General features: G+C 52.3%; 1 protein-coding gene across 1 annotated transcript; it reads right to left on the bottom strand.

Annotated features, from left to right (window-relative positions):
* Window positions 1-1,878: 1,878 nt before the first annotated feature.
* On the bottom strand, window positions 1,879-21,865 carry RBPJL (recombination signal binding protein for immunoglobulin kappa J region like). Its single transcript, XM_031506578.2, has 12 exons — window positions 21,838-21,865; window positions 14,978-15,053; window positions 8,961-9,086; window positions 7,001-7,071; window positions 6,643-6,758; window positions 5,636-5,810; window positions 5,157-5,294; window positions 4,564-4,673; window positions 3,355-3,495; window positions 2,893-3,048; window positions 2,574-2,677; window positions 1,879-2,152 (listed from the first exon to the last, which is right to left on the bottom strand). The coding sequence occupies exons 1-12, from the start codon at window positions 21,863-21,865 to the stop codon at window positions 1,879-1,881; spliced, it is 1,515 nt and encodes a 504-aa protein (XP_031362438.2).
* Between the last annotated feature and the right edge of the window lie 2,602 nt (window positions 21,866-24,467).

Here is a 24,467-nt window from a genome sequence, read left to right as displayed (position 1 = left end):
ACCCAGGGTTCTTTCCATTCATAAAATGTGAATTATGCCCTGGCCTCTGAGGGCGGGGAGCGGGTTGAGGAGTGAGGGCTCCGGTCACTCCTGGTGCAGGCAGCAGCCAAAAGGCTTCACCCCACCCTTTCACAGCCCTCCAGCTCTGCACTGAGGAGATGGGGGAGGAATGCTTTTGGGGGAAATATAGGGGATCCTCTGTTTGGGTGGATTATTTCCTTGCATCTCACCTTTAGGGCTGGGGTGGATTTGCTGGGGAGGTGAGTGCAGAGGATGGTGAGTGTGGGCTGATGGGGTGGCCCAGGCAGCAGCAGCAGCACAGGGGAAGGCCCCACTGCCCTCACATCTGTGCCAGATATTAGAGCATTTTCCAGAAATGGGAGCAGTAGAGTCTTGTACCACTGCTCCCAACTCCTAATGAGCGCATTAGGACTTTGCCTGCTGCTGGAGGAACTTGCTTTTGGATCCCTGGTGGATCTCCGTGTGATCACCCTTCTTCTTCTCCTCCAGCCTTTTCCTCCACCAGCCCTTGGCTGTTGGCATGTGCTGTAACATTCTCCCAGCTTTTCCACAGCAGCTCCAGATGCAGAGATGTGCCTGCCTACAGCTTTTTACCCTCAGTGAGGTTCCTGTTTAGGGGAAGAAGGAACCCCATCTCCTGGTGGAGTTTAGGGAGGTGCTGTTCCCTGGGAAGCCCTTGGATTAGGATGCTGAGGACCCAAGCTCTTGTGTTTCCATGGGAGCCAGGGACAGGTACAAGCTGCAGAGGGAGAGGGCCAAGACTCCAGGCATGCCTGAGCATCTCCCTGCTGGGTGGTGTGAGGATGTAAGTCCTCTGCAGCCCCAAATTCAGCATCTGGAGCGACAGTGAGGCATGGGGTGCACGCAGCAAGGCTGAGGATGGGCTGCATGCAGGGCAGTGCTGCATCTGAAACATTCCAGATGACAGAAAACACGGAGGCAATCCGGGTGCTGCTCCAGGGATGCATGTGTGTATCCTGGGGTGCTGCAGGTCACGGGGGGGCTGTGCTTCCCCTGCTCTCCTGCCCACTGCCCTGAGGCCAGGGTGGGTTGACTGCCACTGTAGTCTGGCTGCTGGGTTGTTTCAAATCCCAGCTGAGAACTGCCAATCCAGAAGGTTTCCAGGTACACCATGGGCCTTTGGATGCCACGGAAATCTAAATAAAGCCTTTAACACCCACTCTGCAAAATGCTCATGTCCAGCTCCAGAAAGCTGGTTCTTTTTATGGCATCTAAATCAGCAGTTTGCTGCTGATGCCAGCACTGCATTTCTGTGTGTGTCAAATTGTGTAAAACAACAGAGCTTGGCAGAGCCAGCTAGGGAGGAGCTGGATTTCACACTGAAGTTTTTTCTCTCTTTTTCCCTTTTCCTTCTTAAATAACCCCATTTGGGCCTCCAATAAAAAAACAAAACATCTGGTGCTGGGTATTTGGCTGCTGGGAAGCAGCTCATGCTGAGCTGAAAAGCACAGCAGCAATGCAGGGACTCCTGGTATGGATCAGTAACACTTAAGGTCGCATTTGGGCATTATCCCTGTCCCTCCTGGACTTTGAATATATGGACTGAGGACACTGAGGGAGCTGTGGTGCTCTATGCCAGCATGCAGGTAAATCATGAAAGTCAGTCAAAAGGCAATTGAATCAGTGAAGAGTCCTTCAAGCCTGATTTATTGATGCTCTTATGTGAGATCTCAACAGTGTCAGATGCTGCCAGGAAAAAGAGAGAAATCAGTAAACCACAGGAGCATGGTGCATGTTCGATGAGCAGGGAGGACCCTTTGGCAGGGCCTCCCAAGCCCTGGATGAGCCCCCCATCATGGCTCAGGGCTATTCCCCTTCCTGTGCCCACCCAGCCTGCTAGGTCTGCATGAAGAGGTGGAAGTTGGTCCTGGTAAACTCCTGGTGGATGCTGTCGAGTAATTTGTCCGAGTCCTGGGGAACATCTGAGAGGACCTGCTGTCCTGGGATGCAGCTCTGCTCCGGGGTGTAGGTAAATGTGAATGAGCTGGAGTAGATGAGGCCATCGTCCCTGATCAGCAGGAGTGGGACCGTGATGGGATATCGCAGCCACCTCCAGTCACTGCCAAAGGCAGAGACGTCAGGGACGACACACACAAGGGACTTGGGGCTCCTGGCAACAGTGCAAGAGAGGAAAACATGCATTAACTGGGGAAGGTTCTAACAGGAGCAGCCAGCAGTGAGTGACTGCACTTCTCCTCCATCCTGGAGCTCAGTGTGAAGCCTCCAGCCAGTTCCCTCTCTCCTCCCAGTTTGTCATTCCTCTCTGCCAGGGTTGCTTGGTTGTTTGCAGTTCCCTGAAATCCCTGTTCTCCCCCACCCATGGCTATCCCCAGACTGCAGCCAGGGCAGAGAGCAGGCACCAGACTCATTCCTGCCTTTGCTTGCAGTGCTCATGCTTGCTCCTGCAGGATGGGCAGTGCAAGTGTGCTTGTCCCCAAGGTCTACAGCCACATCCTTCCCAGATCTGCCCTGCACAGCCCACACCTGGCTGCTGTTCCCTGCCTCCTGCCCATCTCCCCTGTCCATGTTACCTGTACATTGTCTCTGCTTCCACATCTCCGAACCAGACCTTGAGGTGTGCATGGAAATACTCCCCCTGCACCTCCAGCATGGCCACATCCCCACCACCTGTGAGCTGTGACAGGCAGAGAGCGTGGCAGGGTTGTGTGGGTTATGAAGCCAGACCCCTTGTCCCACAGGATGCTCTGCCTGTGCATCTCATTCCCACAGCATCCCAAAACTGGGAGGTGCCACGGGGGTGCAAGGGCTCAGGAGCAGGTGGCACGAGGCAGGCAGGTGACAGAGAGGGGCAGGCAGGTGACAGAGAGGGCAGCCCGTGGCTGTGCCCACCTGCAGGGCAGAAATGAGTGGCACAGGGCTGACGGGCTCACGGACACACGCCAGGCTCTCACTGAAGGTGTACTCCACCGTCTCCGTGCTGATGATGGTCCAGCACGAGCCGTCGTTCAGCAGCTCCCGGTTGGCTTCCTTTGGGCAGGGAGATGCCTGTGGAGAGTGTCAGAGCTCCAAACACGCTGCAGGGGAGATGGAATGGGGCTGGGATGCCTGGCTTCTGCCCTCAGTGTCTTGGTTCCAGCAAGTGACTGCTGTGCTCATGGGGAAATGGGGATTGTGATTTCTTTCCAAAGACCTCAGTTCCAGCGTCCCCATTGAAGTTTTGCCATGATTCTGGCCTTAGTTTGGATGCAAGACCCCTCCCAGTGACACGCTCACCAGCCTGATGCAATACAGGAGATTGCAGAGATGACAGCAAGCACCCTGGGCTCCTCACCTGCCCCTGCACTGCCATACCTGGAACTGGATCACTTTGTCTGTGGAGAGACACAGGTACATGCGGTCACTGCCCTGGAGCTGGAAGGCACACTTGTGGAGCTGGGAGATGGGCTCATCCACGTCCAGCATGGCATACTGCTTCATCACCTTCCGGATGATCTGTGGGCAGCAGCATCCCCGGCGTGGATCCCAGGCATGGATCCCAGCATGGATCCCCAGCATGGATCCCAGCATGGATCCCAGGCATGGATCCCAGCATGGATACCCAGCATGAATCCCCAGCATGGATCCCAGGCATGGATGGATCCCTGGCATGGATCCCAGGCATGGAACCCAGGCATGGATCCCCAGCATGGATCCCCAGCATGGATCCCCAGCATGGATCCCAGGCATGGATCCCCAGCATGGATCCCCAGCATGGATCCCCAGCATGGATCTCCAGCACGGATCCCAGGCATGGATCCCCAGCACAGATCCCAGGCATGGATCCCAGGCATGGAACCCCAGCACTGATCCCCAGCATGGGTCCCAGGCATGGATCTCCAGCACAGATCCCTGGCATGGATCCCAGGCAGGGCCCTGCCACTCGGAGGCGTGGGACAGCCAGCTCTGTGTGCCTGACACCTATCACTGGCTCGGGGACTGTGTACAAATCATGAACGGGATGGGGCTGCTGAGGAACGCATCTCGATCTGTTTATTTTCCAGCATCAGTCTCATTACATGGTTATGACAATGGGAAGATGCCAGCAGCTCACATCCCAGGCAGCAGACAAAGAGCTTAATGTTACAACTCACTTTAAAAACTTTTTGACTAATCACACAAAGCAAAAGCATACTGCCAGCACTGACAGTAGTTCTATCCAACCACTATAAGCACACGTACCTTTGGTTAAAACAATGCTTGCTTATTTTGGATACAATACCTGCTTGTAAGCCTTAAGATACAATGCACAGAGCTCCGTTATTAAGCTTAGAACTTTTTAATATCTCACTAGATATACTTTTCTGTAGCTTAGGGAGTTATTCTAGCCAAGCATTTATACACTGACCATTGTTCTATTTGTCCTTACTTTCTACTTCTTGTATAACTTTTCTGCTGACAAACCTTATGGCTACTGCTTAGCTCTAATGGCAGTTCTGCTGTCTCTGGGGCTTGCCTTTCGCAACTTGCCCCAAACCCTCTGATTTTAAGGATTCCCAGGACCCCCGCAGGGCCGGAGCTTACCAGGGGCGGCAGGGTGACGCCGGTGGCCGTGCAGACCAGCTGGACCACGGAGCCGTAGCGGATGTACCCTTCCCGCAGGGGGAACTCGCTCCGGGGGCAGCGCTCCTCGGCTGGCCGGGAAGCAGAGAGGCAGAGTCACCGCCCGGGGGGCTGCTCAGCCCTGCTGGGCACAGCTTCTGCTCCCACTGCTTTCTTACTGCTTTATCTGCTCGTGCTCACTGCTTGGAGACACCACCATTCCCTGGCAGCCTGGCCCGGGAGAGCAGGATGGGGATGCAGTACTTTTCAGGGAAGCAATGTGGGCAGGAATACAGTTGGGCTCTGGCCTCTTCCAGGCAATCCTTTGCTTGGATTTGTAAACCTCCAGACCAGTACAGCCCTGGCCACAGCCCCTGTGCCCTCAAAACCAGCGGGAAACGTCCAGAGGCACACCAGGAATGCTGGCCAGAGGTGCAACTGAGCCAGATTCCTGCATCCCAAGCTAATTCCCGTGCCTTTTGCCCCCAGGAACTGCCTTTGCAGGATGGCAGAGCCAGGGCTGGAAGCAGGCAGCCCTGGCCATGGTGGCATCAGTGTCACCCGAGGTTTCTTACCCAGGTGGAGGGTGAAGGCTGCCCACTGCCTGGCGCTGGCGGTGAAGGCTCCTTCCTCCACAGACAGGTACCGGGTGCTGACGGTCTGGGAGCGCAGGCGGTTGAACAGGGACACTTTGGAGCCTGAGGAAATGCAGACTGTGGGCAGAGGTGGCTGGGTTAGTGCTCGCCAGAACTGAATATGGCTCTGTCAAGCCTAGAGAGGACAAGCCCTGGTTCCTGGGGTACCCAGCAGCCAACACCCTCCCCACAGCCTTCCCTTCTGTGTGAGTGCAGGTGAGGTCCATGGTGTGGGAACCACACTGGCATCAGGGCTGGGTGAACCATTTGGAAATGAGACATCCCTGTGTGAGACACATCCTCTTTTGGGAGTTCCCATGGGCTTTGGGTCCAGGCTGGACCACTCCAGAGCCAAGCTGTGAGCAGAGAGCATCCCATGCTGGGCTGGCACCCACCTCCCTCCCCACAGAGCCACTCACGGTCCGTGTTCTTCAGGGACTGCTTCTTCTGCGAGGGCTTGGAGATGACCTTGATGAGTTTGCTGTGGAAGGTGCCGATCTCCTGCCCGTTGCTGAAGAAGAGCTTCAGAACCAGGCGGAAATGCTTGCGCTTGTCCGTGTCCGAGATGTACAGAGCCTTGGCACAGCTGAACCCCTGCCAGGGGCACGGAGGGGCTGCCAGCAGCTCCAGCCCAGCCCCACCAGCCCTCCTCTCCCTCCTCACCACCCCACCAGGACATAATAGTGCCCTTTCAATGAGCCCCGGGTTCATTTAAAGGGAGAAACAACCAGAGATGTTATTACAGGTGGAAAGAAGACCTGGGGATCGGCAGAGGCTTTATTTACACTGGGGGCAGAGTATTCCTTATGGAAATGAATGTTCATGTGTGATTTATCCCACATAACATGAGAAATCACCCTGGGTTTATGGTTTCCCTCATCCTGGCCGATATGCTGTGCTTTAGCAGCAAGGCAAGCACTGTGGACAAAGGCTCTTTCTATGAGGTTCCTGGCCTGCCTCAGACTCTGTGCTCTTCAGGGACCCCAGAAAACGATTTTTCTCCCTTTTTACCCCTCCAATCAAAAGATGCCAGAGCTCTACTGAAGGATTTGAACTTTGGGATCAGCTGGGGCATTTTTTAAGCTGTTCAGCTGCAAGTGAAGGACCAGGCTTTCATTTTGTAACAAGCAGCAGAGCTGCACATCAGGAGAAAGAACCAGGGCTGGGGGAGCTGTGCAGATTTTGACAGGCTGTCGGCCTGAAAAGATGGTTCCAGAGAAAGACAGGGACCTTTGGGCTGCCTGCATTGCTTCACATGCCACAACAGGCTGGCAGAGTGGGAGTGGGGAGTTATGGCTTGGAAGAAAGAGCCGTAACATTCTGAGGATGGGGAGGGTGTGACATCCCAGGGTGTGGGGTGTTCTGGTGACAGCCCAGGCCCTGCATGAGGGGGATTCCCACAGCCCCAGCGAGCCACAGGCTTTACCTTTGCATCTGGCTGCTCCTCAAAGCTCAGCTTCTGGGTCTCCATCAGGCTGCTGCCCATGCTGTCCAGCCCCATGTACCCACACACCCGAAATCCAGCCTCTCCCAGGTCCCTGGCTGGAAGAGACAAGCAGAAGCACCTTCCAGCCCCCTGCACAGGCTCAGCTTCTCCAGGAGCAGAACGTGACCAAGCCCCAGCCCTCCCTGAGTCTGGATTTCAGGGGGCTTAGGCTTGAGCAGGAAAGGAGTTTGGGGAGCCAAAATCAACATAAACAGATTCCCTGTCCCCTTTGCAGAGGCAGAGGGCAGCTCTCCTTGGTGCAGGAAGGGAGGGAGGAGAGGTCCAGGGCTCTGCTCACCTTTTATCTGCTCCTGCTTTAACTTCCATCCCGGCCCGCTCAGGTAAACACAAGGTGGGGGACAGAAAAACCTGCAGAGACAAGAGGGCATTTTCTCACTGTCCTTGAGCACCCTGAAAAGGTGCTTGGGAGTGGCTGGATGGCTGTGCTGAGAGCAGAGACCTTCACTGGAGATCGCCAGCACTGGGGGTAACCCTGCACCCCCGGAGCTTAGCAAGGGGCTGGGGACCCTCTGCCCTGCACCTCCTCCAGTGCCTGGTTCCAGCCTCAGCAGCTGCCACATCTGGTGGTGCCACTGGTGGCCATGATCCCACCAGTGCCAGGATGGGCCTGGGATGGGAGGACAGGGACCCTGGCACCCCCACCTCCAGCTCCCCCAAAGACAGGGAGCCATCAGCCCCTGCCTCTGCCTGACTGCCACGTGGGAGTTTCAGCAGGCTGGGAACAGACTTTGCATTCACAATCAGTTCTGGAGCCCAGTGCAAATAAATCTATAGCCAGGAGTTTGGAAGCCCATTTTCCTGTGTTTTATTTGGGTTTCCACTGTCTTTGCACTTGTGTGAATGGTGTAAATTCATCCTCTATTGATACTGGGTAAAGCACTAGCAGAGAAAACACCAGTGCAGGGGGTTGGATATTTTGGAGCCCTGGAGGTACAAGTTTATTTAAACAACTCAGCCACAGTGTAGGCCCCTGACTCCTATTATTAAGGAAAACGGCAGCAGCACCTCCAATCTTTAACCTGGGAGCTCTGTGCAGGTTTTTCTCTCCCTTTTCAGACCTGGCATCTGATTTTCATGCTCATCCCTTGTGTGGGGTAAGAAGCAGAGGAAAGAGGCTGTGATGAGAGGGCTCCCTCCTGGCTGGAAGATCCAGCCCTGAAATAACTTCTTTACCTGTGGACCAGCAGCTCCTGGCAGGAGACTGGATGTGGTGAGAACTGTGTAGGCACAGCCAGCCCATCCCAGAGCTGTCTCCTGGGGTCGCTGGGGGCTGGCTGGTTACACCTTGGAGGCTGAGCTCGTCACCTCATAGCTATTCCATACTCGGTAATAACAGAGCAGTATTTATATCCCAAGGATTAATGAAGGATTAATTACATTGCAGTGCCGCAGTCTGATGTCACTGCCAGGGAGGGGCAATTTTGGAGATTCAAGCCAGAACCTCAAGGTGTTTTTGCAGTGTGGGAAGGATTTTCAAAAATAGCAGCTTTTTGTAGACCACTGGAATTGATGAAAACGCCCCAGTCCTTGCTGTGGCCATGCAGATTTTAATACAAGAGTTACAGGGCAGTTAAAACTCTAGCCTTTCCTTCTTGGGGGATGAGATTTGAATAGAATCTTGAATTCTTTTACTTTGTCTTTCTTTACCACTTCATGGCAAGAACCTACCACTGAGAATATTTTGCTGGGATGGATGCAGGCTGGAGCTAATACCTTTCTTGTGTTATTCAGTTCATGGAGACTAAATGATGGCTTTGGATGTAAAGATGTCATGAGTGAATGCAGAGGGGATAATTTGCTTCACCAGCTTAGATCTGTGAAATCCAGCAAGGCTGAAATCAAGCTTTAGGTAGTTGGGTTTAGAAGTGGCTATCAGGGAAGCTGGGGCTATCTCTTGTGGCAGCAGCTCTCTGGCCACAGAAAGAAACACACAACTTTCCAGGCATTTTTCTGGGAAGTTTGTGAGAAGATCAGAGAAAAGAATGAGAAACAATTCTTATCTCAACTTGCTGCACCTGGTATTGTGAACATGCGGAATGTGTTATGGAGATTTTTTTACCAAAGGGTGGTTTCTTAATTGACCAATGGTGATGGTGTTTGGATTGGAGGACCAATTAGATCAACCTGTAGAGAACTAGGGTATAAAAGTGTGGGTTTCTTAATAAATAATAATCAGCCACATGGAGACAATGTCACTAATTGCCCAGTCCTGGCCCGTTGTGCTGACAATCTCCCACCTTTTCTCGTTGCCGTAGGATTTCTGTGCGACTTTGGCGTGCAGGATCAGCACTGTCTGGTCTGCTGGCAGCTGCAGGTACCTCCTGACGCCGTCCTGGAGCAGGCTGCCTTGGTACGGGTTGGCTCTACAAGACACAATTTCCCTGGCACTGTGGCACCAGAGCCAGCTCTGCCCAGCCCTGCAGGGGCAAGGAGCTCCCTCCATGCCCAGCCTGATGGGGTGGGGAAGGTGGAAAGGCTTTTCCATCAGAAAGAACTGCAGTTCAGCTGCTCTAAGAATGGGGCTGGCAATGAAAACCAGAAAGTTTGGAGAATGGAATAACTTCATCAGTTTGCCACCCTAAGACTTCCAGCCCCATGCAATAGTGGCTGAGCTCTAACTGATTATGAATTTCTTTTTCAGCCTGATGTGCTTGCTGCTGTATGGTTTTTGTGTGAGCTGGGACGTGATGCTGCTGAGCTGTGAGTGCAGCTGAGGAGCTGTCATGCGAGGTGGAGCAACTCGTTGCCTTCTGCAAGGGGTGTTGGGTGAAAATAGCTGCATTTTTCTTTCAGACCTAGGGAGTAGGTGGTTCTGCTGATTGTTTCTGCTCTATTAACTAGAATGAGTTCCCAGGCACCTGGCATTTAACTCTGCTAACTCGGTAGGTTGGGTGTTAACCAGCTGGAGAGAGATGAGGTGGGTCTGAGATGCCCTGCTCTGCCACCTGGGACACGTGTGCAAGGACTGGGGAGTGCAAGGGGGGAGAGCTCTGGAATCTCATCTGTGGAGCCTTCAGAGGAGCTGAGACCACTCTCTGACAACACCAGCTCCTGCCCTGCTGACAGGCCCTAAACCCCCTGAGTCTGGGACAGGAGCATTCCCTGAGTTTGGGATATTTGACTGGATAAGATGAAACCAGAGGAGAAGGAAGAGGAGATGCCTGTGTAGGAGTCCCTCCTTGGCACATCTGTCAATGTGGCCACCAGGAACATTCTCCTGTAGAAAGTCCCAGCCTGGTTAATGACTCTCCTATCTGAGACAGGTGTAAGCAGTGGCCAGAGAAGGCTGTGAAGCCTCAGCCACAGTGGAAAACACAACACAGAGTAACTGTGAGAGAGCATCTGGGGACTGAGGGCAGCTCTAGGGGATGACTTGGAGGAAAAGGGGTGACACTAGGGGCATCAGCCATGGCCACCCAAGGAGGAACTTGTAAGAGATCTGCAGGGGAGCATTCCCTTTAAACACAGTCTCTCTTCCTCTTAAGTGGGCTAGAAATTGAGAAAAGTTGAGAGCATAAATGATCAGAGGTGTCAAGAGAGGTAAGTCTGCCATCACCCCAAGACAGGCTCCTTGTGGTGAGCTCCTCTGGGCTCAGAGGCCAGAGCAAGCTCCCAGGGAGAGAATCTACAAGCAGTCATCCCAAGCGACCTGCTAGAAGAGCTTGCCTGCCAACTCTGCTCTTCCCAGTGCAACACTTTAAAAAGGCTGTGCCCCTTACAGCTTTTAGCACCCATGTTGCAATTCACTTTAAACACATATCACTTCAGTGCCAGCTTTCCCACCCTTGGATGGAGCTGATGCTCTGCTGTTGTATGAGGAAGAAAAACACTTGTCCCATACAAGCAAACACATACCCCGTGTGTTCTCTGAGCAGTGCCATGGGGACCTGACACTTTGCACTGCACAGACGTGCTCTGTTGGTCACAGAGGGGCAATACAATCTCCTGCCCTCCTTGTTCCCAGTTCCTTATCCTAGATGTGTTAGCTGGATCACCAGTAAACATAAATCAACAGAGCCCTGCCAGAATCAGATTTACAGCCAGGGCCAGTGTCAGTGCCACCCACAGCATTAACTGCTACTCTGTGCCTGGAAAATGAATGTTTTATGGCCATTCCTGACTGCAGAGCACAGGCTGCCACCAGGCTCTGCTCTTGTGGCAGCCCCAGAGCTGCTGCCAGCACAGGGCTCTGGGCTTAGCCCTGGCTCACCCCACAGCACTCATGGCAAAGCAGGAGGAGCTCCTTGGCCAGGGCTGTGCCTGTTCTCTCCATCGAGGTGCTGGGAGACTCCTGCTCCAGCACACTGAAGCAGATTTTTATCAACCAGCATCCCACCGTGGCTGCTTCAGGGTGGGTCACTAGTATTGCTGAGGTTTCACTCCACTTTCTAGCCAATTTATATCTTTCAACAGCCAAAGTGATCCCATAAGAAAGTTATTTAATCTTTTTCCATAATGGCAATCTGCAGCTGTTTCACTCCTCGGCTGCCAAGCAATGGTGTGATTTCAGCTTTGATCCGCCTTTGCTATTTTTCCCTTCATATAAAAGCACTATTTGGGAATCTCTCAGCAAAAATGTGGGTTTGTTTTGGGTTTTGCCTTTTTTTTTTTTTTTTTTTGGTTGGTTGGTTGCTTTTGCTGTTTTTTTCTTTCTTTTTTTTGGGTTTTTTTTTTGTTGTTGTTGTTGTTTTTGTTTTTGTTTTCACAACAACTAATTATGATTGGGATAAATGTGGAAATGTATCAAGGAAATTTGCCTGACCCTGGATACCCTTTTACACAAATGCAACATACTGTTAAATGAGTACTGAACCTTGCTGGCTCCATTCAGTAGCATTTCACCCTCAGTTTGTCAGAGACAACAGGCACACAGCAGGGAAGAACCAGGCTGGGTGTGTGAATTTTTTCCTGGTGAGTCTCATCGTTCAGTGTGCTGTGTAAAATTAGGAGTATAGCTTTGGGTCTTTGTGTCTCAGCTGCAAAGTCACATGCTCCATCCCTGCTAGTGTCACCAAAGCTGTCACCACTCCCCATCCTAGAGCTTGGGGTCTCCCTGTGGGGCTCCCCTGCCATTAACCCCTTGGCAAAGTATGGAGCAGCCTGGCATGGAGGGCAGGGAGTGTTCAGGAGCAAATTGCCAAAACCTGTGGATTAAGACGTGTGCTGACAGCGTGGGCAGCAGCAATGCCTGCTCTGCAGAGCCTCCCACAGCACTGGCTCAGGGCAGGGCCAGGCTTGTGCACGTATCACTGCTCCCTGCCACCCATACATAATTCCAGAGGCACGTGGGTCACTGCCTGGAGCTTATTAAAGAGCCTTCTGGAACAGCTACCCATGTGCTACCTACTGCTTGAAGGGGGAATGTGCATGCCAAAGGCAGGCAAACAGACAGGAGCTCTTCAGATTTGATGTCCAGCTGGAAGAACAACTGCCTAGAAACTTGGCTTTCTTTTCTTTGTCCATTCTCTGCAGCCCTTGCCTTCCAAATTTGGGGGCTAAATTGTGTCAGTGACACACTTCTGAACAGTGCTTGCCATTCTACCCACAGAGGCGACCACCCAGCATCCATCATGCGGTATAAATTTATCTTCAGAGAGTCAAAGGGCTATTGCTAAAGCAGCCCAGTATGCCCACTTGGCTCCTTCTGGCACCTACAGCCTCCTCAGGGTTACAGAGAATTATTCACTCCTTCTGACATTTATTATATTAAATTATTAAAATGCTTAGGTTGTAGTGCAGTGTTAGTTCAGTGTCATGTTAGCAGCACCACACGGGCTGGGCTCTTACAGCTCTCACTAAAAGCTGCCTTTTCAGAGCCTGAGTCTTGGCTGGGGCTCAGCTGCTCTCCACACAGTTGGGCATTATGTAGTAAAAGGTGGGGGGGCAAGGGGGGATCCACCACCTTTCTCCTACACTGGTTTCTGTAAGCCTTTCCCCTTCCCTGCTCAGCCTGGCACTGCTTACCAAGGCTTTCCCTTTGCTTTGGGTCAGGATGTGCCTCAGGAGAGGGTGAGTGCGTTTGTGGTACATCTCTAGGGTGGCTCTGCCCTGCTGCTTGAGGCGGGAGAGACCCAGGGTACCTCAGGGGGATTTGCAAGCCCTGGCTGGGTTGCTGTGCCCTCTCCCATGGGAAATGAAGCAGAAAAGGAGGAGTCTCTGTGTGCTTTCCACAGGAGACACACAGCTGGACCACCTTGCAAAGGGCTGTTTCATGTGGGCACACAGGGAGTCCAGGCAGGCGCCGAGAGGCTTTGCTAAGGTTGGACCCCACAGTCCCTTTGCTGATTTTAGGAGAACTGATGTTTAACTCCACAGCTGAAAATTATCCCTCTCCCTGCCAGCAGCAAGTGTTTAGGGGCATCACTCAGTGCTTTGTCCTGCCTCCAGCTGGGGAACTCTGCTCCCTGTGTGGGACATACCCTGCTCCACACATCACCTTCAGTGTGCACACCCTTGGGCAACCGCAGCAGAAGAAAAAGTGCTTTACAGGCACTGGGAGAAGCAAACTGCCCTCTGCCCTGCTCCTTTTCAGTTCAGTGAGCTCCACCAGCTCAGGAAGGCATCTGATATATTTGGTCCCCTGGGAATGAAAGTACCCAACTCTGGAGACCAAAACACAATCCTGGCAGCTATTGTTTAAAAACTGGGTCTTCAAATCACCTCTTTATACAAGAACTGTAAGTCACAGTAACAGTGTTCCCAAGTGCAGGTAGCACTGAATTAAAATGCAGAAAATTAACTTGCTGCTTTTCCCCCCAGAAAAGGAGCTGTGGTTTGCTCAGGACACAGCTGCCCTGAAGCTTGCTGGGGACTTGCTGCCACAGAGGGCAACTGTTCTTCCCTCAGTTTGGGGAAACCAAACATCCTAATAAAAAATATCCATTTTAGAGGTCTAGGTTATATTTTGTGCAGATCAGGGAAGAAAATGCCTGCAGTGCTCTTGGGTATGGAGTCAATGCAATGTTTATGCAAAAGGAAAAGCCATTAGAAATCACAGAAATGAGAAGCCTGCAGTTTCTGGCTTCCCTCATTTTTCAATACCTCCTTTAATCCAGACCAACCCAACCCACAGCCCTTGTATATGCATGGGTATTTATAAATCCTGTATTTTCCTCACTGCACACACAAGTGAAATTCAGCCTTTTCTAGGCCTGGGGGATTTATCGACCACACCAAGAGCAAACAGCGGCCGAGAGCAGGAAGCACAAAAAGCCAGTGGCAGTGAGCTCTGCAGGGAGCAAGAGCCAGCTGGGGTGGGCACCCCAGCAGCACCAGCACCCCCAAAATGCTCAAGTTTGATAATGCAGTATTGGCAAGTCTGCTAGAAAATTCAGACAGTGGGGGTGATTTCCTGGAGTCTCCTTTCTCTGTTCCTCGTGTGCAAGGAGGAAGGGAAGTTCTGTTAAAGTGCCACAACACAGTCCTATAAAGCACTAAAGGTGGTTCCTGCCACCACCAGATTGATCTAAGTGCTGGGAGAGGTGGAGGACTGGAAGGTCTATTTGTGGGTTTCTAAGAAGCCTCTGCTGTTGATCTCCAATGCACATCAGTTGACTTTCTTGATGGAAGCTTAACCTGAGGCTCTGCTGCCCTCCAAGCTCTGGTCTGCAGTCTCCTGGTTCTAACTCACCTCCCCACATTGCAGCCACTACCTGCTGATGTTCCTAAACTTCCAGGACATTGCAGGTCAAATGGATATTAAGTTTAGACTCTCCTTTTCCATGAACTTTTGAGTTTATGGGGTTCCCAGGTGCATTCCCCCAGCAGAGGAAGAGACAACAAAAGGGTAGAAGAAATATTTTTTAAAAAGAAGGTAATAAAAATATAAAACAAAGGGAAAAAAAGCAAAAGGAGAAAAAAATAGATAAGAGAACGTAAAATATCAAAAACATAAAAAAGAACAATAAAATAGAGAAAATAAAGAAAAAAATTAAAAGAGAAATAAAGGGATATAAAAGGAAAAATAGAGAAAAATAAAGAAAAAAGAAAACCAAAACCATAAAGCAGCAGGGCCCTCCACGCCGGTGAGCCCCCGGGCCGCGCACCCTCCGGTGCCGGCTCCACCTGCGCGCAGCTCCCGCGGGGCCGCGCCCGGCGGGGCGGGCGCCCCGAGCCCCCCGCCGGCACGGGCGGCCGGAGCCCCTGCCAGCGCTGCCCCGGGGCCGGGCCGTGCCCGCCCCGCCGCCCCCCCGCTCCCCCGCCCCGTTAAAGCCGCGGGGCCCCGCCGCCGCCCCGCACCGCCCGCACCGCGTACCTGAGCCAGCAGCGCGGCGGGGAGCGGCTCCGCGGCCGGCACGGCTGAGTGAGGGGCTCCGCGGGCAGCGCCGCCCCTGCGGGACGAGAGCAGAGGAGAGGAGGGTGCGGTGAGTCCGGTCCCGGTCCCGATCCCCGTCCCGGTCCTGATCCCGGTCCCGATCACAATCCCGATACTGATCCCGGTCCCGATCCCGGCCCGGCGCGGCGGGGCTGTGCGCAGCGCCGAGCGCTGCCGCGGGTTTTGGCAGCCTCCGAGGGGGCTTTTCCCTGGAGCGGGGCTGGCAGGAAGGGGAGCGGCGATCCTGGGCGTCAGGAGCAGAAAGCAAAGCCGGGAGGAGGGAAAGAGCAGAACCTTCGCCCCAAAGGATTTTTCCTCCCATCTGTGGGCTGGAGCCTTCCCGACCCCCGGCTGCACGGGCTTGGTCCCCGCAGCGGTGCCAGGGTGCGTTCGGTGGGGCAGCCGGGGCATGGGACCGCTCGGTGATGTGTGAGCCATGTGGACTCATCGCTGTCTGGATCGCTCAGGCTGCCTGCCCTGCTCACCTTTTGCCTACCTGTCAGGCAGGTCCCTGCTTATACAACCGAGGATCTCTTAGCAGAGAATAATAAGGTCTGGTACACCTGGGCAAAGCGTACTGAGCAGCAGGGGATCGAGGTCCTGCAGAAAGATAAGCTCAGAAGTGTACCCTAACTTTGTTATGCACCGTTTCTGCACGACTGGAAAATTGGGTCTGTGCATACTCGTTTGCACAAGCAATCACCCACCTTCAGCTTATCATTCCAACTGTTTCACAGGATAAAATTAGCTTTGGGCACTCCTGTTCCAAGCAATTGCATGGGAAAAGTTGTTTGGAAAACCAGATTATTCTGCACTCGCCGCATTTGTGCGGACACGCATTCAGTGAGCAAAGCGGAGCTGAGCAGACACGCCGTGTGGTGGTGTGTGCTCTGCTGGGGTTTTGCCCCTCATTCTGCAGGGACAGCCTTTGCTGTGGAGCAGAGAGCTGCTGAATCCACTCAGGAGGCAGGCTGCAGAGTGGGAACTGGTGTGGCTGAGGAGGCTGGCAGGGAAATGGGACTGTCCCGTGTCAGTGGAAGCCACCATGTGTGCAGTGGGACTGAGGGGAGAAGGGTCCATGAGAGGGACCTGTTCTCAGCCTCAACTCTGAGACAAGGCACAGGGATTTACCTCTTTTGCTTAATCACACTGGATTTTTGCTTCACTTAAACCCACATTATTTATAAAGTTATGATGAAGTTCTCCCTTTGGGACCCCTCCCTGTGGGACCCTCTGTATCATCTCTTGATAGTAAAGATTTTTATTTTTTCAAGGACAGGAGCAATTAATCCCAGGCAGTGAGTGTGCGGGTTCTCAATAACAAGTAGAAATTGCATTTCATGGGCAGAATTTCACAAGTAGATTCTTGCGATCGCTGCAGGAATTCATTAGATTGCTGCTGATAGCAGCAAAAAGCCGTGTGTGGGGAAATCTCTCAGATCTCAGCCCTGATATTTGCCACCAGGATATGGATAAATTCAGCCTCATCCAAAATGCAAATTTCCCTCTGGAAACCACAGGGCCGATCTTGGTGTTTTGCAGTAAAATTACACTTTTTATCGAAGCAGGCTGGGTATTGCTGCATCCAATGGGAAAAAGCTGTTGTTGATTCTTGTGGAAGTTGTAACTTTTGTTTGTTGTTGAAGAATTAAAGAAACCGTATGTGCTCAGTACAAGATGGGCTCGGGAGCTGCCCTGGTTGGCAGCTGTAGCAAACAGAGGAGCTGTGGCCAACAAGGCAGCCCGTTGTAGCAATCTGTGGTCACAGAAGATGTTTGTGCTCCCATTGCTCATAACATAGCGTTTCCCTTGAGGTTGGCATTAGGGGTTAAAGGTTTTCAAGAGAAGTCTTTGTTTAAACATCTTTAAAGTTTCCAATAGGGGCCCCTTTGTTCGCTCTGGAGCAGCGTGCCTGCCTTGTTAAAAACTCAGCACTCATAAAATGCCATTTACAAATGCCTGATGAATAGGGCTGAAATATGGAGGGGAGATAAGTAATGTTTGTATCTACACACACACGGGACTTACGGACAAGCCCTACCGTGAGTGAATAAATGGGACCTAGAAAAAAAACACAGAAAAAAAAAATAGATGGAGTGGTGCTTATAAAGAAACTTATAAAAGTCAGCTACTGCCCCTGCACCACTTGGGCCCTTTCATGCCAGATGTCTCCTCCAGCTGAGCCAGGAGGCTGAGTGGCTCCTGACACTTGTCATTATTTCTCAGTAATCGTGTTTTCTCCACTTTGGGCCCATACAGTAGCAAATTGAGCACTTGGGCTCCATCAGGAGCTGCCATAAGGGCTCCACTGATCTGCTGGCCATGGGGACCGTGACTCTGCTCTCCATTCCCTGCTGTGGGCTGGTGAGCATCGCCCCCCTGTAGGTACTCACAGCACAGATGTACCTTCAGGTGCCAGGTAATGTTTCCAGCTCTTAGAAGGCTTTGGTTCTCTCCTGCCTTGGCTAAATAGAAAGGGGTTTAAACCAGCTCTGTTAAAACAGGAAAGGGTAGAGGGGTATGCTCAGGAGAGTCCAGAGACTGTTTCACAGAGATGGTAGCATTTCCACGTTGGAGTCTTTGCCTGTCTGTCTGCAAACTTCTGATCCTCTTGCCTTGCAAGCCCCTGCTTGCACACAAGTCCATCCCTAGCCTCGTCCCTCTGGAGCCCCTCAGAGAAATCCATAGGGCTCTGCTGCTGTCCCTTGCAGAGAGGTGGCAGTACCTTAGTTTCTCTCCAGACTGTTACAGTGAGCTCATGGGCACTCTATTCCCCCTTCCCCAGGACCCTGTGACTCTGATCAGATAACCCTGGACCCCTCCTTCCTGCCCCAACGGGGCTGGCGGAGAGCCAGGGAAGCCCACCCTGTCCAAAGTCTGTATAGACCCCTGACATTTCCTGTTCATTCTTATTTGCCCCACTCTCCCCTTGGACATCACAGAATAAAGAGAGCTGAACCAACATATCTGGGGTAAGAGCCTCTTTTGGAAATCTTTGCCATCTCCTGATATTCCTCCCCTCACAGCCTCAGACCTCTGGGCTAGCCTGATATTCAGGGGGCTGTGTGAGGGGGGCAATGTCACCAGACTTCAGTTTTTCTGTCTCCGGGCTGTGTTGAACTTTGGCAATGTGTAAATTCAGAGTCTTGAAGTGTAGTCTGTGGACCCATAGGAGTGCATGCTGTATGACAGGAACCAGTGGGAGCAGATCTGTTGACAGCAGAGATTACCCCCTGTACAAGAGCCTGTGTCTGGGCTGGAAAATTAGGCAAGCTCCACTCATGGAAAAACACTGCCTTTGGGAATTCACAGCTTGTACACCTGCAGCTGGACTTGGATGGCTTCCCCAAAGTGTTAGCTGCTCTTCAGCGTGGGCAGAAGGGAGGCCACAGCCCACTGTGCTGCTGGTGAAGCTCTTCTCTGGTGCATCTCCTAAGGGGTGACAGCATCCCAATCCTAGGAGAGCAGATCTCCTCCTGCCAGAGGGATGTGGAAGCTGTGAAGTTAGGTGTGAGACGTTTCCTGTGCTACCTTTGAGGTTCTCCCTGTGAAAAGTATCTACACAAAGGTTGCTTTTCTGTTCTGAGGAGGGACAAAAAGTCTCCGCGTGCCTTTCTGCAGCCGCCAAAGGTTCCTCACTTTCTGCTATTTCAATTAAACACATAGCAGGATGGGTAGGATAAAGAGGAGAGGCATAAGAATATTCTCCTGGTGTGTTTTCTTATGCCAACACGTTGAGTCACATCTCTACAGTGAGAAATATGATATAAAGACATAGAGAAGGAGGTCAGGCAATGAATCTATGATTGCTGGGCTGGAATAGCAGGCGGTCTCTGTGGTTGTCTGTGCCATCTAAACTTCCTGGAGGTCAGCTGGGGATAGTGGTCCCAGCAGATCTGGGAGACAGAGGTCCTGCTAGTAACTATCAATCTCATACCAGCCCTGCTGCATCAGGAGTTTAGCTGACAAACTCTGCACCAGCCCAGTGGCTGATCTGGGCTATGGCTTTTCCTTTGTGGTTGTACATGCATATTTCTGGGGGAAAAAAATGCTAACACCTTCCTCCCAAAACAAGAACTTAGGCAATGGATTGCTGCGTCAGCTTCTGGATGGCCAGGACATCCTTCTCTCCAAAGTTTTAAGTCTCTTGGCCCAGCTCAGCTGTCCTCCAAGGCCCTGTTTGCAGAAGAGCATTTGCTTTTTAAAGAGAGTCAGTAAGGTGGATCTGTTCCCTGTTGATCACTCTTCATCAAAATCAGAGTATTCCAGTTTTGTTGAAAATAACAGTTAGGCGATGAGCTGAGCTTGCCTGTTGTGCAGCTCAGGGGACAAGTGTAGCCTAAAGGTCTTGAGTGGGACAGAGAGGAACAGAGAAATGGCACCAGCAGTCCCGAAACGGGAATCATCTCTGACATGACTAGTTGAACAAGGAGATTTGGCAGATGCATTTTCCTCTAGCTGTGCTTTCCTCTTGGCTAGATCTTAAACATTTTAATTTGCAAGTGAATGTGGCTTTTATCTGTGGCAGCTGTTGCCGAAGCAGCCCAGGTCCAGCTTGTTTCAGTGCAGGGCTGTCTGGGCAAGAGGCTTTCCTGCCCAGAGAGTGGCAGAGCACTGGAAGGTCTTTTAGAGACAGACTGATGGCAGAGAAAGACCCGTGTGCTGTTGTGGAGAACATCTAGGTGGGATGCTTTGTCCATTGCTACACCCAGCATTTCCTTCCCAAGGGGACTTCAAATGTCATCACAGTATAAACCTGCCAGGACTTGAGTCCACGAGCTGTGAGTCAAAGACATCTGTTACTGCAAAAGGACCGGGTTAAGAAATGTCTTCCTCCTGCCCTCCCTGTGAATATATATCAGTGAGTCCATAAAATGGGGAATAGGCTTTTGTGGGGAGCAAGCAGAGCAAAAGAGATGTTCCTTCTGCATCCAGCAAGGTCTTCCTGTTACAGGACTCCTGCTGATTTGCTCCTGTTGGGTTTGGAGCCTTGATGTGCTGTTGGAGAAATACAGCCTTGTTTTTCAAGCACTGTGTTCTTCCAGGTGGCACTTGGCCCAGTAAAGCTGCCATGGAGTTGTAACCAGAGAGCTCGGCGATGTCCTGGAAAGAGTCTGCTCTGCTTCTCCCACATGTGTTTGGGAAAAAACAAGGACACATCAGTCCTTAAATAGGGGGAAAAACCATTTGGGGCTAGAAATTCTTGCCATTTCCATGGTCTTGTTGTACTTGTGGTCTCTGAGTCTTCCTTGCTCTAAAAACTTCATTGCTGTCCGCTCTGATTTGCCTTTTATCACCCAGCTGCTGTGGGGGATGAGCTCTGGGATTTTGGAGCTGTGATTGAGTGTAAGGTCAATGCTGCCTGTAAAGTGGTCCTGAAGGTGGATTCGGTGCTTGTGAGCAGCAGAGGTAGCACTGGGAGCTGGGCATCTGCAAGCAGAGAGCACCTTGAGACTGGGGATTGTGCTGGGAGAAACCAACCTTTGGGCAACTCTCCAGGAGAGGGTGGATCCAGCTCCAGGCTGTCCCAGGGCTCATTCTTTCACACTGCTTGCAGGCCTTGCAAATACAATGTGCCAGCAATTCATCCATGTTTCTACAACAAATTTTGGCATCGAGATGTGCCTCCAGGATGATGTAAGTTGTCTGCATCTCTCCAGGTACTTCTGGTTGCTTCATTGTCCCCTGGGGCAAGGCACATTTCAATCTTCCTCCCTTGGTCCCACATGCATTTTTCGGCAGCCTTTCTCTCAAGCATGGACCAGAAGGATGATGACTTGCTGTCCTGCTGACGACATCACAATTTTTCTCCCCATCCTCCAGCTTGAGGGTGCTCTTGCTGTCTTTCTGCTGTTGTCTTGGCAGAACTCAGGTGTCCTAAGTGAAAGGACTCAGGGCCGGGACTCCTGGCCACATTTTGATTAGGTTTTTTGACACTTTCATCAAATAACACTGATGGATTTGAATTTCTCAAAACTGCCTGGCTGGGTCCCTGCAAAGAAAAGCTCTGCAGAGCAAAGGAGGGTGCATGGAGAGGCATATAAGGAGGGTGAATCTCAGCAACATCATGTGCAGAGCTGCTCTACCATTGGCCAAGGTCTCCAGCACAGAAATAGGTGCTGTTAGCACCTGTGGCATCAGTGCCCTGCACCCTGCCATGTGTGCCTGGGAGTGCTGTATGTGCCTCCTCCTTGCACAGCCCTGCTGCATGGGACAGCCTTCTGGCTTGGCTGGTGCTTGCTCACAGGCTCCCAGCTCTTCCCCACTCCTTGCAACTCATGGTGATCCCTTGTCCTGACTTCTTGCAGAGTCTGGAGCCAACACAGCTCCATAGCCTTGGTCCACAACCTGCTTTCCTCCCTGTGACACGATGGTCAGGGCATTTCCTGGGCTGTGAACACACTGCCACCTCTCCCTTCCCCTTCTGCTTCATCCCCTCTGCAGCTCAGTACAGAAAGCCCCATCCCTGTAGCAGCAAGGAGGGCAGGGGGCTGGCAGCACTCCTCACCCTGCTCCCTGCCATGCTCTGTCCTTTGGCCTTGCCCAAGGCAGGTGTGCCCAGGTCCAACCTGTCACCATCTGGATGAACCAGAAGGGGAATATTCTGAGTATTTCTGTTAACCTGTAGCCAGGAGAGAGCTGCCAAGGAGGCCACGCTGAAACCTGAAGCGGCTGTTTTTCCTGAGACTCAGCATTTGGCAGGGAGAGCAGACGGACAAGCGGTGGAGCAGGGAGGGATGCAATTGCCCTGGGGAGCAGCACTGCCAGTGGAGGTGCCCAGAGAAGGTGTGCTGGCTTACCTGTTTGTCTCTGGGGATCCATCTCCATGTCCTCCTTGGCTGAGGTCACGTGTAGAGTCAACAGGAGGTGACTCTTCTGTCCTTACTTGTGGCTCTCCCCTTGGTCACCCTCCTTGCATTGTGTGCAGACCATCTCCTCCAGCAGTGAAAAGCAGTAAGTGTTTCTCCCACTGCGTTGCTCAGAAATGTCAGGAATGGTCCAAGTGCCCTCTCAGCTCTGCAGGGTTCAGCTGAGCCAGCCCAGGCAGCAGCACTCACCTTGCCTGGACCTTTTTTCCTTTATAGCTCAGTGTTATCTCAAGGTCTCTGGCGCTGCAGCGGCGCCGTGTTTGCCTTACCCCGCAGCACCTGCCTGCCAGCCGCTCGCTTCCCAGCCGCGTTCCTCCCACTGCTGCCCGGGCTTGGAGGGGGTGCTGTGCACCCTCAGGGTGGGAGCAGTCCCTCTGCAGGGATGCAAGTCAGCCCCGGGGAAGTGAGGCTAGAGGGAAGTTGCCAAGTGCGGGATGGTGGGAGAAATCCTGGGGGACATCTGTCCCATCATCTTTGCTCCCCCATCCCTTTGCTGCTGGGGCAGGACTGGGCATTAAGTTGAATCAGGGACCAGGGCTCTGTCCCAGCCTGGTCTCTGCTGCCAGGACAGAATATGACTGAGCTGCCATGCCCTGCCCTGTCCAGGCAGCATCAGCCCTTCCAGCCGTGGGGAGAGCCAAGACTTCATCCAAAAGCTGAGATGATGTTAAAAATAGATCAGTTGTGAACTGGTTTTCTCCTTCTTGGTTCTTGGCCCGACAGCTCATTCCTCCCTCTGGACTGTCTTTAAAACTCTCTGGATGCTGTGAGACACAGGCTCTATAGCAGCCTGCCATTGCAGGGAGGTGTGGAGGGAAGAGAGCTGCAGAAATGTTCTAGGTGGCATAGCTCTCCCAAAAATATTTAGTGGTTTGCTTTCTCCCAGGAAAGAAGCACCACTGGAAAAGGAATCTGTTAAATAAATGGGGAAACAAAGCTGGGGGAGGAGCACTGGTTTTCTCTGCTTGCATGTGGTGAGGGGCACAGGTGTCTGGGCAATCCTGGCCACGAAGCACAGCTCACCTCTGCCCCCTGGAAAAGACCCGTCAGGCGGCTGTCCCTGCTCATCCCCTCAGCCAGAGCATCCCACAGGTCCTGCACGCTTGTGCAGGAGCTCCTGGCACTGCTGCGGAGTCACTGCGAGCCAGGCTGGTCCCGGGCTGGCCCCGGGCTGGTAGACTCTTGCCTCCAGGGAAAGGCCACGTCTCTCACTTTGAGACAGGCATTCTGGATCCCAGTAGCCTCTTGTATCCCTTTTCTGTCCTCCTAATTCTTTAATGTAGTTTTCCAGGTGTGAAAGTCTCGAGACAGTTTTAAGATGCGGCTGTGAAACCTATTATCGGTGTCCCTGCTATCAAAGACATGGTGTTCAGGGCTGCACGTAACCACTGAGCAATTAAACAGCAACCCTGGTGATGAATTACAGCTGAGACCTCCTGGGGCTAAATAAATACTGGCTGATAACTACCGATAAAATGAATTTTTGTGTGTTTTTTCATAAAAGCACCCTTCCAGTATCCGAACCCAGCCCTGGCACTGCACATCTCCTGGGGAGAGTCACATTATCTGTGGCATTTCCATCCCTAGCACCTCGGGTTTCCAACCAGAGATGGAATAAAAATAAACTAAATAAATCCATGTCCCTGCAGGAGCCAGGAAAGGCAAGGCAAGACAACACAGAAGTGAGCAGGGAGGGAGAGAAGTGAGAAGTTGAAGTTTTGGGTAACAAGTTTAAATATCTTTTCCCCCACTGATCCCACCCTAAAGACATGAAAAAACTGTTGAGGTGCAGAGTATCCCTGGGAAAAACCTTTAGGACAGGGAGAGGTGCAGAGTGCTGGTGGCAGAGTGTTGGTGGGGACCCCAGGGTGATGTGGAGAGCAGCAGGCTGGCAGTGCTTCACCAGCACCTGCCCAGGGGGAGAGGTGTGAGCCCACCTGCACAGGCACCCTTACACCTCCTGCCTGCAGAGGCTTCTGCTCTCCCCAGGGAGTTTGGAAACAAGACAGAGGATGGAACTTCTTGGAAAAAACGATCTTTGCCAGTGACTTTTGAGAGACTTCTGAGCAGGTGTTGTCTGTGCTGGTGTTTCATCTGGGGGCTTCTCTTCCTGTGCAGGAGTATCAGGAGGGCTGGAGCTCTGCATCCCTGCGTGCAGCTTTGCCACTCCACTGGCTGCAGAGAACAGCCACACAGTCAGGGGAAAAGCATTTGGCTGAACATCCCATCTGCCTGGTTTGCAAGTGAAAATAAGGCTTGTCTAATGGCCAGTTCCACCCAGAGCAGAAAATCAGACCCTTTGGCAGAGTGTTGCTACTGTAATGAAATTGAGCTGTGCTGAGACTGCCAGTCCTTGGAACAGGAAAGATTCCATGTGGGTTCAGAGAAGTTTGGGGATGGATCTGTCAAAACTGCTGCTGTTTAAGGTTTTTGGCACTGCCTGGGGGGACACCCACCACAGGAGAGTGTTGCCCTGTGTCTGAGCTCACCCTCAGCACTGATTGCACCTTGTCTTCTCCCTGCAGCACATCCTTCCAACTGTGTGCTCTCCCAGAGCCATC

This window comes from Lonchura striata, chromosome 17 (assembly GCF_046129695.1).
Source record: "Lonchura striata isolate bLonStr1 chromosome 17, bLonStr1.mat, whole genome shotgun sequence".
NCBI classification, from domain to species: Eukaryota; Metazoa; Chordata; class Aves; order Passeriformes; family Estrildidae; genus Lonchura; species Lonchura striata.
The sequence above is the reverse complement of the archived record's forward strand: the minus strand, read 5'-3'. Positions and strand labels throughout refer to the sequence as shown.